At 36.9% G+C, this 13,233-nt stretch overlaps 1 protein-coding gene across 11 annotated transcripts in view; it reads right to left on the bottom strand.

Annotated features, from left to right (window-relative positions):
* Window positions 1-13,233, bottom strand: part of bru3 (bruno 3) — a 197,856-nt gene that overhangs the window by 42,669 nt on the left and 141,954 nt on the right. For 9 of the 11 annotated variants that reach the window (XR_011336142.1, XM_069847320.1, XM_069847327.1 and 6 more), the window contains 3 exons: window positions 11,024-11,167; window positions 8,702-8,840; window positions 622-789 (listed from right to left, as the gene is read on the bottom strand). Coding sequence is in view for 10 of the 11 variants with exons in the window: in XM_069847320.1 (XP_069703421.1) it covers window positions 622-789; window positions 8,702-8,840; window positions 11,024-11,167 (451 nt within the window). In the remaining variant the exon portion in view is untranslated. The remainder of the gene's footprint in view (window positions 1-621; window positions 790-8,701; window positions 8,841-11,023; window positions 11,168-13,233) is intronic. The other 2 variants (XM_069847323.1, XM_069847322.1) reach the window with 2 other exon arrangements.

The following is a 13,233-nucleotide window of genomic DNA, read 5'->3' as shown; positions in this document are numbered from 1 at the left end:
TCTATCTGTGATGGAGTATATTACAGGCAGTATCAGCTCGAGACTGCTAAAAGGTACGATGCTCATGGTAGAGAGTTGGGATAGAAATGATCTCCTTTCTGCAAGCAATTGGTAGCTTTGTTCAACCAGTGCCTCCCCCAGAGCGGTCATTGACCCTAGCTCTCCCACATATCACTTGCGCAGAGGTCTTATTTCGTCTTTCTACTCCACAGATTCCTGGGACGGACCATAGTCATAGGGAAGAAATGGTTCAGTTTCACCCTTTAGGTATAAAGCAAGAAGACCCGGGCTATAGCCTACTTGTGGCGTACCGTACTTATATAAAATACATAAAGAAATACATGGCACGAGAGCCCATAAAGGGCCAAACCCTGCCACTACATATATTTATTTCAGTTCCACAGATCCGATATAGAGCTGTTTTTCTATGATAGGCTATAGATTTTTTCTCAAATATAATACATTCGACATGTGCATAGTATAACTACACTTATTTTAAAAAGACCGTCCAGCAAGATAAGTTCAAGGAGGCCTTGATTAGCAGCTGTGAGGTGTGGTGTGGTTACTGTTGTGTAGAGTCCCGCGCCACGTCGACGGATCCTGCTAGGGCGAGATACTTACGTGCAGGGTACGTCTGCGGAATGCCGTTAGTGTAGACGGATGGGTCGGATCCGGCGGGCTGCCCGTTGGGGGTCTGTGCTGCCATGTTGAAGTTGGGCATGGTCGGGGAAGGCAGGCTAGGAATGGTGCCATTAACGGGCTGGCCTGCACCCGAACCTAAAATGAGAGCTGATTAGTTGAAATAGAATTACAATGATATCGAATTGAAGCGTGGAGCTGACAGCAAACAAGTACCAGGGTGCACTCATTGGAGGAGGTGTTCATAACGTCGCCAAGTTCTTTAAAAATTTATGGAATTTCGAAAAGATGATTTAGGGTTTTCCACGGAAATATGTTTTTAGTATCCCTTATACAGAAAAAGTGGTTTTTGTCCTGTGGTCTATCTTCTTTCTATTCATACACAGTTTTTTCTCCTAGACTATCGATTGGATTTTGTTAACATGTGATCTTCATCTGTATTCCTTAAAAATTAAATTTATAATATTAGAAGCAATTCTCTGTGGTCTAGTGTTTGTCATATTTACCTGTAGGCTCACACATTACGGGTTTAAACTGAATGAAAGGCAATGAAATCTTTGGTACTGCCTATAACTAGTCTACTGTTTGTCATATTTACCTGTAGGCTCACACATTACGGGTTTAAACTGAATGAAAGGCAATGAAATCTTTGGCACTGCCTATAACTTCTTTCGGAATATAAAACTGTAGAAAAAAATAACGGCCCACCTATCCTCACGCCTCTGTTTTTATTACTTTGTGAGAAAAAAAAAAGACGTCAGATGATGGAGGTGGTTGTTTGGTACCAGTATGTGTTTTGTATGACGTCTGTCAATAAAGCAAGATTGAGGCACCACATCCAACTGTTGCACCCTGCAGCACATGCAAACATATGAACAAACATCGACTTCAGAGTGAAAACCATATAGGATATCTCACTCTTATCATTGCAATACATTGAATTCCTTCTTCCATCAACAGCTGTTAGCTCAGCTGGTAAAACTGCAGGCTATTAACTGTGATCGATCCTTGTGCGATGCAAATAAATATTTCTTTACGCTATTGCTTCCAGAAGTCTCTCTTATATACAGGCTGATTCATTATTACGTGTAAATACTTTGTGTGTGTATTGTAGAGGTGAAACTAAGACTAAAACGTTCTATACAACTTTTTCTCAAAACCTTTAATTCCAGAGTTCCAGTAGATGGCACCTACGTCACAGTAACTGCATAGGCATTACTGTTCTCCCACACATTTGGTGTGGTATTGTGGGGAATCAGTTACTCCGACCTCGAGTTCACCTCTGCGGTTGACTGGGGAAATCTACCACGCATTCTTGGAATGCGAATAGCATGGTCTGCTACATGATATCCCTTTTCCAACGCGAGTGAACTTATGGTTTATGCACAATGGTGCCCATGCGCATTACTGCCGCAACGTAAGGTCGTATCTCAATGCTGCATATCCAGGTCAATGGACAGGTCGCGCAGGGCCAACTCCTTGGCCAGCCAGATCACCGGACATGAACCCTCTGGACTTCAAGTTGAGGGACAGTACTTTGAACATGCATTACACTAAGAATTGTGCAAATGTGTAAAGTCTAGAAGGAATTGCTTTACATTCTTTACTGTGTTTGGTTTTAGTTCACAAAACGTGCATAAGTGGACTGCCGAGGATATGGATTAGGTGACTTTAGTTATATTTGTATTGAAGTCCAAATTCACTGTACGAAAGTAATAATTAGTTTACATTTGGCGTGTTATCCTTTCTTTATTTGGGAGCGCAAGTTCCACGAAAAATGGCGTTGACTCTGGAATTAAAGGTTTTAAGAAAAAGTTGTAGGTCTATAGAACGTTTTAGTCTTAGTTTCACCTCTACATTACACACACAAAGTATTTACACGTAATAATGAATCACCCTGTATAGTACCGGCACTATATGATTAACTTCGGGAGTAAAGGCAGCAGCTGAAGTGTAATGCTTAGATTTTACAATATTCTAGTGACGATATTCTTATTTTCTTTTAAGTGAATTTGGTTATTTTTGTGTATGAAAAATTTGAAACAAATTATTATCTCAATTCAGATTGCTATAGATTTGGTCCTAATGATATTTTTGTACTGAATAAGAGAGCTCTTCGCTATTGAATTAACTTAGAATGGTTGTAAGCTTACTACATTGTAAGCTAGAAATTAATTTTGTTTCCTTTCTACCCAAAAGTCACATTTTTCATTCTATTGGTACATTTTCTTTTTAGAAGATACTTAAATTAAGGTCATGAAATATTCAGGGCGTATTAATAAATATAGGTTAATCATAGCAATGCGTGGGTCCGTTAAATTTGCAATATTTGTAAGTATGATCATAGTTACTCGTTTTTCCAAACTCTGTCTTGGCTGGCTAAGAGATCGATGAGCCCTGCATTTTCTTATTCTCTTATTTCAAATTCTGCGCACAGCTATCCCAATCTATTTGGCTTCTCGTTTTCAAAATTTACCTGCATATCATCAGCTAAGTACCAGGTCTCAACATAACAAAAGACATCTTTATATTCTTCATCCTATACAGTTTCAATTGCTAGAAATTTGGAACTCGCTTCAGAGTGATGTAAGGGGTTGTTAGACAATAACTTAATTTAGGTCAAAATTACGTAAATTCTTGCTTAACAGATTAATTAATGATTAATATTTGTTACTTATAATGAAACTAACATATGTACATTTTTATTATTACCATTAATTTCTCTAAATAGAATACAACACCTCAAATGGGAAAATCTCATTACATTAATATTCCCGTTATATCAATATATTTTAGATTTATATTTTGCTCCCTATAACATAGTTCTAGGGAACTTCTATTAAATTAATTCTCATCATCTTAACCAACTAGCTATCTCAACTAAACTATAATTTTTTATATATTGCATATAGATTGAATTGAATTACATTAGCTCATAAATTAAGTTATTACTTTTTCTTATAGGTTTTAACTCAATTTAAATAAACATCTACTAGTCGTTAAAACTTAACTGAAGAATATTTCTGGAGAATCTTTTAAGTGTGCTGTGAATATTCATAATTTAAATATGTATGTCATTATTGTATTGATTAAAGCTGGTTGAATGGAAGAGAAGGCCTTATGGTCTTAACTCTGCCAGCGAAAATAAAACATTCTATTCTATTCTATTCCATTCTTTTCTATTGTTGCTGTTTGGTCAACTGTCCGAAGACAGGTTTGAAGCTCACAAGTGATACCAAGAAGGCACTACTTATGAGGCAACTAGGCCAGGAGATAATGGGGTAGGGTGGCCAGTTCTTTTCCCCCTCCATTGCATACATCACCGACTAGCTACATATTACACTAGTCAGGCTTCAGATGCATACAAATAATTTTTTGCCTGCCTATTTTAATGATTCATAATGCCTAAACTTCCGGTTTCTGGTAATAAACATCTAACAGTACCTTTAAAATTTAAAACTTAATTTCTAACATACAGTTCAGGTAGGTAACAATCATTATAGGTTAATTCAATAGCCAAAAGTTGCCTTATTCAGCACATAAAATTTCTTCAGAGTGATCATTAGGACCAAATCTGTGGCAATCTGATTTTAGACATTTTCTTTTTTCAAATTTTTCATACACGAAAAAAAAAAAAAATCTTCCCTCATTTTTATAGAGTATTTCCCATAAGATTTTATGAAAATACGAAGGTCCAGTCTTTTTAAAATGAAATTAACAGTTTAAAAAATAGCATGCAGAACCATTCACAAAAGTTGTGAAGAAAAACAATTGCTACTTTTTAATAAAAGGAGTGTTGATGTCGCCAAATCATTTGACTACATATCGTACATGGAAGTCATAGCGGTGAGAAATGTTCCTTTCCTCGACCAGGGATTGAAATCGCGTCATCCCAGCCTGAGCTAACGCGGCTGCCACATTCACTGGGAATAGGATCGACTGTGATAAAATATACTTACGTCATCATGCACTCACCTTAAACTTTGGAAAGAAAAATCCAACATTGCCAAACTTTTCTAGATATCTGATTAGAGGAGCGTCAGTAAGAGTACATGCTCTGCTACATGACATAAATTGTGTATACTAACGACCAGTATCACTAAACAAGTAAAGCCGTACCTACTAACATAACAGAAATATTTGTGAATTCGAAAATTGGTAACAAAAACCATACAAGACCCGAGTAAAAGATTCCTAATTTTTCAAAGAAGGCGAACAATTTTATTATCATATTCGATATTTGGGGTGATACATATAAGGACAGAAAATAGAAGTCACACAAGCAATTACAATAATATTAAATGACTTGAAAGATAACAATACATCCGTTTACATTTTAAAACTGATTTGTACTGAGCGTTCAATTCGCAACCCATTCGAGAACATGCGCGTCAGACGTGCTTGCATGACCGGCGTGGAATGTATAATTATCGATCCGTAACCTCCCGCGTACTTTTACTCAAGTAACTTTGATTAATAATAACATGCATACAATTATATAGGGTGTAAAAGATATAAACTGCCTAAAATATTTGTGATACAGCATAAATTACTGAACAAAAACGTCTAATACAATTTTTCTGTAACTTTTGTGGTTTCCTTAGAAAAAACTGTTATCTGTGAGTCTAATGTTTTTGTAAAAGGTAGTAGACCGTCATTATTTACTTCTGTCCGCCACGCACATTGCAACTGTGGTGATATTCTTGTTTACAAATCAGGGTACTCTGTTATCTCTCTATTGTAAACGTATTAGCGTGTGTTGGACGGAAGCTCACTGACAATGACGTTCACATTTACTCGAACAGTAAATATTAGATTACTATCAATCTTAAAAACATGACATTTTAGGAATTAAAAACAAGAATAGAAGAAATAACATTTCACTATACATCATGTTTAGTAGAACGAGATGGTAGAGTCTGTATAAATTTTGCAGTTTATATTGTTTACACCGTGTATATTTATTTCATAATGAGTTCTAACCTGTATTATACGAGTTCAAAGTATCGTCCATCTGCTTTCACACATTGCCGACATCTTTTGATGAACTTGTTAAGTTCTACGTATTTCCGTAATGTTTGAAATATATCTTCTTATATTGTTTCTAAGTTCCTCTACAGTGTGGGTTTTATTTCTGTATACTTTCTTTCTAGCTTTATTTTTTTTGAATGTGAATAACAATAATTTCATCACAAGATGTCGGGAATGTGCGACTGCAAACGGATATCACTTTGAACAACTCCTTTGAAACAGGTTAGTAGTAATTATGAAATATAAAAATTCGCGGGAGGTTACGGATGCCTATGCAAATACCATTAGTGAAAAATGCAAACGTGTATTGTCTTTAAATACTGGCTTACAAAAAAATAAAACTGTCACATAATGAAAGGTGATAACACAGTTGTGGTAGACAGACTCCAAGCCGGCCATGAAAGCATGGCTGATGCGCGGGAGCAGAGCTGAACGCTCTATAATTGAAGTATTAAGATCGAGGCTAGTCGATCTTGGATTTTAAAACGACATGAACATCACTAGCTTTCATTTTGTTATTGTCCGTCGAGGCTAAATTAACTGTTTTAAATCCTGGCAATTATAGAAAAACTCTAAATCAGTCACTTAAGGATTTCATTTATGTTGTAAATCTGACTGTAAAAGCTGTGAAATAAAAGAGGCGCATTTGGTTGTTATTATTTTTATTGGTTATTTTACGACGCTTTATCAACTGTGATGGTTATCTAGCATTTGAGTGAAATGAAGGTGATAATACCAGAGAAATTTTAGGGTCCAGCGCCGAAAGTTACCCAGAATTTACTCTTAATGGGTTGAAGGAAAACCACGGGAAAACCTCAATTCGATAACTTATCTCTACCAGGACTTGAACCCAGACATGTTACCCGCTACTTCTCGTATTTGGTTATCAAGGCAAATGTAGACGAAAACTTAATAGATTTGTCAGAATAAGTAAGTATGTTACTGTAGGTAAATAAGTAAGAAAGAAAGAACGAAAGTAAGAAAGTAGTACGTCAGTAAGTAATTATGTTAATAGTAGGTGAGTAAGAAGAAAGTAAATGGAGACAAGTAAAAAGAAGCAATTTAGACTGTAAGGCTAAGATAAAGCAATTTGAAACGTAGGGCAAAATAACATAAAAATGACTAGTGAAAATGATACACGGTTTATTCCAATGTGACATTACCTCACGAAAAGATAGGTAATATGATAATTTAATTATCTGTAGCATGTTTTAGATTTCGAGGAACAAACTCAAAACACCCAGATTTTTGCGTGTAGATACTTAATCACACTTCCTAAAAATATTTTATTATGGGACCTCCATTATGTTCCCAGTCTGTGCATAAATTATAATGCCTTCATTACTATCATACATGGAGTAGCCTAATGGATAGTGTTGTGGAGTATTCGAATCTCTGAAGTTCAGTCTTTTGTTCTATTTTTAAATATTTTATTAGTTTCTTAATAATTTTATGCTTTTTACATACGCGTATTAATATGGTTTTATAACATTTGACGTAGGCCTATATTCAAACACTACGACTCCTAAAGCTTGTTACTTATTTTACGTGCAATTTGTTTAAACATATTTCACATACAGTGTATTGCTATAATAGTAGGCTCGTGATATAAAACAAATAAAATTAAATAATAACAAATAAAAACGGAAATTGATATTCGTACTTGGGAGAATCGAACCTCAGGCATAACGAATAAAATACAGCGCTATTTCATTATACTCCTCACATTGATGGCAGACGAGTTACAATTAAAGTGTTCGTTAAGTTAGTCGGACTTCATCGATGAATGTTCGTGACATCACACTCTGATAAGGCTGCCTGGTTTAATGACTGTAACTGAGAAATGACTTGAGGTTGTAAATGGGCGGGACATTTAGTATAAATATCAAAGTATGATTTAATTTGTCATCGATACTGAGTTAGTCTCAGCGCTGAAAAAAATAACGAACCTGCGAAAGATTGTATAATATGTCCTGGTGGAACTACAGATCTGACCAATATAACCGCAGTAACCAAGATGGATAGAATAAACTCATTATACGTCTTTAATTAAGAACCATTTATCATAATGATATGATCTATGATCTTTTCTTGTTTTAAATTTAACTTAAAATGCAATTCTTGATACTCTAAGACGATGTGGTAAAATATATTGATATTGTGACACAACAATTTAGATATAATTTCCATTTTTAATACGTATAGTCTATACAGGTTGTCTGACCAGACAGCCAAAATAACAGTCGAGACATGTGAGAGGTATTTAATGGTTTCGTAGAAGGAATCAGGGATGAGTATAACGTTCACTGACATCGTCACGTGAATGTTACGAATTTTAGTCATCGTATGATAATTTTATGTTAAACTCATACTGTAAATCTGTTATGTTAATTATTTATTTTCTTTTTCCTTTCCAACGTTCATTCCAATTTCCTAATGATCTTAAAACGTTTCCGATAGGCTACGATCGATTTCTGATACTGTAAGAACGCACTGATGAAAGAGCATTGACATCGTTGAATCCGTTGAACACTGAAGAGATGTGTCCACTATGAAGGAACCTAACAATGCACATTAAAAATAATTTCTGATTATCTATTCCTGTAGCTTGTTTCATGTAATATGTTCTTAAAGATATACTGCATAATTCAATGTAGACTTCTTTAAAATTATCCCATTTTTAGGGAAATGGTTAACGTAAATTAATACACGTATATATTTAATTAAAATATCACTAACAACAACATGTATAGGTCATTCGTTATCTCTTGAAACCTACCTGTGCATCAGGGGAAGAAGAAGTGGGCTGAGAAGTTTCTCTCCCTCGTAACGCTTCTACTTGTAGCTAGCTAGCTGACTTGCTCTCACTCTAAGGTTCTTACTATATGCTACGGCGCACGCAAGCATTTGGTTTCATGAGATAACGAATGACCTATAAGTGGGTCTAGCTGGTGATAAAATTGTAACTTATAAATTACTGCAAGAACTCACATAAATTTTTACACATGGTTTAATTATATATTGTGCGTACCTGATGTGGGCGGTACGACGGGATTTGCCATGCCGTTGAGGGTGGCGTGAGGGATCTGCGTGGCCAGAGCTGCCATGGGGTTGATGTAGGTGCCCTGAGCGGTGGCGGCCGCCATCAGAGCTGCCTGTTGCTGCATAGGCTACCCGCAAAGCGCCGCGCATGGGGGGAGAGAACAACACAGATCAGACACGATGTCCTCCACACTCTACACTCTCATTCAATCATTGCTCCATTATTTATCATGCTATGTTATCACACAGGCTATCTCTACTACAATAGTCTAGTGATTTTACATATAGTAGGGGGAAACGGAACTACCAGGAATCTTCGAGGAGGGAGTCTAAATTGAAGACCTGATTTCACAAAAATCCCAAATCTATTGAAGTAAATTGTTCAGGAGAACAAGGAAACGACATAGGCTTGCCATATAAGAGTATTGAAATACATATTTGTATGTATTATTGGACCAACCAGCCATGACGCCAGTTGCGCAGAAGGCTTGTTTTGTGACTGGCACTCTACAGAGTCCACGGACATAATCCTATATGCTTAGAGGTCAATACGCAAGCATAGGTTATAACGGTGAGAATTGTACGCAGAAATGTGAAGCTCCGCCATTACTTGCATGCGTCTTGATGACATTAAATTTAATATCACATCTCTATTATCATAGTTATGATACACACGATTATGACTTCACATCAGCTGTAATCTCATACTATAACCACAGTCTACTATATACAGTCACGAAGCTTGAGTTTTGAGGGTGCTAGAAACAATAGAATGTGACGGTACTATTTTGCATTGCCTGTAATGAGGCGATATTAGCGATCCTAGTGATGAGTAACTATCTAATGTTTGCATATTTACTACGTATTGAGCTTCGCGACTGTATATACTAGACTGTGCTATAACCATCTCTGGAAATCACTGTAGTTCACGTGACCACAACCACACAATACTCAGCTACTTAGCAATAAATTAGCACTTTACGACTGAACCATGGATAAATATATAATCATCATCATCATCATCATCATCATCCTTCACGAATTAGGCCTCTGTAGACCTGTTTCGGCCCCATCTAGCAGTCTTCTTAACGGTCTTCCTGGTCGACGATGGGGTGAAGAAGGGATAGTGACGCGAAACATACAGCCTCTCCTATCCAAATGCCATCCTCACCTTCCCGTGGTCCACCCTGTTTCTACCAACGAGGAAATGGCGACCGAGTCACAGCGGTATAACTGTTTCATCAAATGCAGAGGAAATGCTGCATTACAAGCCTGTCCAGAGGCTAAAAGTGGCAGCCCCACTACTGGACTACCTAACGATAAGGCTAGTAACCTATCTTAGGGAAAACTACATTACTTTCAAGCCTCAAACAAGCAGTATAAGGATAGATAAATATATAATAGGTTGCGAAACTGCGGTCAGCACCATCTTACGGAAGGGGGTTCAAATAAGATGATCAGCGCCCTATGTCATAGGTGGTGAACATTAGAACTACGTGTTGGGTAGATTACCCAGAATTCTCTATTTATCCGTTCGTTCGAGACGAACAGACGTTGCTCGAGAAGACAAGATGGCAGCCAGAAACTTGCTAATAAGTGGACATAAAGTGTATGTTAAACAGGGATGTTTATGGACGTTGTAAAAATAGTGTTGTTGAATGTATTGTAAAGTAATAGTAATATAATAAATTTAACTATCTAAGTAGTTTTTGCAGACTTTTCCATTGAGCTGTAGTCCTACACTAAAATACCCAAAGAATACAATTCCAGTTATTTAACATTTTGCTTTATTTTCTATCTCTGTTTGGTTATATTTTAATTGGGTAGCGTAAATAGATCATCTCTTTTATCTTCCTGTTGGCTCCGGTAAGAATTTTCAGTGATAGATGGTGTGAGAAATAAAAATGAAAATGTTTTATTTTAAACTGGGTTCGTTGAGAATAGGGATGAGGAAAGGAGGGAGGGAGGGAATACTTTCTGCATAGTTTAACATTTTCATCACCAGGTGCGCTGCTAAATGCATGGAGTAGTTAGTTTTTGTTTTCGCTACTTGGTGCGCTGGTATATGTAATAAGTTCTCCACCTACCAACAGATGGCAGCAAGATCAGTTTCTACATTAACACCTCTAGCATGTGTTACGGGAAACTCAGTAAGTTTCGTATTTTATTATATATTTATCCATGACTGAACATTGGGAGAAAACTGAAACCCTGAACACTCAGATAACATGAAACTACACAACACTCAGCCAGCACTCAAACTCAATCATAAATCAGTCACTCAAAATTGGACCACTGAACAGTGCACTACCTGCGCGTAGGCGCCGTACGCGCCGAACTGGTTGAAGACGAAGGGGTTCAGCAGACTCATGTTACCGGCCATCTGCTGCATCCGGCGCAGTTGACGTTCCTTTTCAGTGTCCGCGAACTTCACCACGAGGCTCGAGGACGCTCCCTGCAACACAACGTCATAAATGTCAGCATATATTACCAGTGTATTGAAATTGTTGTCATATAGTTATAAATCTAAATAATTTATAATGACCTTTCATTTTCTGGCCCCTTAAATGCTGCGACATTTTGGACAGAGGTTACGTCCCACTTTATATATTCCTGTCACTTTGTTCGTTAAAGGTCTACGAGCCAGACTAATTTTTTTTCCACCTGATGTGGCAACACTGCAGCCTCCTACCAGAGAAATATGTTTGAGCTTGGTCCTTCCTCCACCCGAATTCAACTGGAACTTAGAATTAATAAATCCTTTCCAAGATACAGCGCCATGGTCGGATTGAAATATCTCAAAGAATAATCCCCTGAAAGTAATTACATTACTTACGGTTCCATCCAACAATAAAGTGATTTTAATTATCTTGGTTACATTGTGTCATGTACCGGCAATAGAGATGTGCAAAATAAATTAAACAAATTCCAAACACTATGTGGTACAATAAAAAGAACTTTTAAAAATTGTAATAGAGCAACACTGTTAAAACTTTACAAAGTAATGGCGATCCCAGCCTTGCTTTATGGGTGTGAAAGTTAACGTTTCACATTCCAAGGTATGGAGAATTCTTCATGAGAACGGACTATATCCTTTTCATGATCATGCCAACCGTTTGGCTGCCAGATCCCCAGATTTAACACCCTAGATCACTGCATATGGGGGTGGACGAAAGACATCGTGTACCCAGATTAGGGTGCAAACACGAAAAGAGTTGATTCAACGCATTCTCGATGCCACAGCGACAATAAGGAACGAACATGTGAAGTTAAGAAACGCTACACGCGCTGTTCTCACCCGTGAGAATCTTTGCCTTCAGATGCAGTGAGGAAATGTTGAACATTTGCTTTAAATCCACTCTACATGCAAGAGACTGGTACAAAATGAAGCACTTGTTCGTTTTCTAACTATGACTTCCTTTTTTTTTTTTTTTTTTTAGTGACATCCTCAAATAAAAAGTTTTTTCTGCTTTTTTCAAATTGCCATAACTCCTTAATTATGAATGTCAACCCATTACTGTATTAACATTTTTGTTCCAAATAACATCAGGAATCACCTCAATAAACCGGGGGAAAACCTCGTGATACACCCTGTATGTAAGTAGGCAGATATAATTATGGATGGATGGATGGATAGACTGATGGACGAATAGACAGTCAGACACAGACACAGACACAGACAGACAGACATTCAGACAGATAGTTAGATAGATAGATAGATAGATAGATAGATAGATAGATAGATAGATAGATAGATAGATAGATAGATAGATAGGATATAATGTGAATTTATGAGTGTTCGGGAATCAGCGAGTGCTCAAACCAGACCTTTGAGTTGTTTTCGAATTCTGTTAAGGCTCTCTTACCTATAAATTACTACTTTGAGCATCCTTTTCTTAAATTGTAAATAATGACTTTATTATTTCCTCGTAGTAAAATTATGCTAAAATCTTTTCTACTAATTTTATTTAGTTCCCTCTAATAAACTTAGAATAATTTCTTAGAAAAACTCTTTCACACGACGCATGTGAAAAAGTAAAAAATATGAAGAGAGAACACTTCATTGCTTTAGAGGAGAGACTTTTCATATTTATCTGAATACAGTCGGGTAAACTGATTCAGTGGTACTAAATACATCAACAAGATCCAAACCATAGCTTGAAAGAAAACGATATGCAACGATAGCCAAATGAGGTAGGAATGCTACGAACTAGCCCTACTTTATCAGTACAAAATATGAGAGAAGTATGTAGTTCTGTCAAAGTAAAGAACTGGGTTTTTAAATGTGACAATATATTCGACACGCTTTGTTTAACGAGACAATAAAACAAAAACAAATGTCGAGAGATGTTAGGCTGGTGAACTACGGGCTCTCTGAACCGCATTTCCTTTTTTTGCAGTGTAACCATACAAGTGGTTATCCTGGCAGGGGCAGCCGGCAGCACGCAGTACAATGTGACACCTGTTGATGATATGAAAAAACCATCCGGCGCTGCGTGGAACGTGTCCAAGAAACCGAGG

Source organism: Periplaneta americana, chromosome 15, assembly GCF_040183065.1.
Source record: "Periplaneta americana isolate PAMFEO1 chromosome 15, P.americana_PAMFEO1_priV1, whole genome shotgun sequence".
Taxonomy (NCBI): domain Eukaryota; kingdom Metazoa; phylum Arthropoda; class Insecta; order Blattodea; family Blattidae; genus Periplaneta; species Periplaneta americana.
The sequence above is the reverse complement of the archived record's forward strand: the minus strand, read 5'-3'. Positions and strand labels throughout refer to the sequence as shown.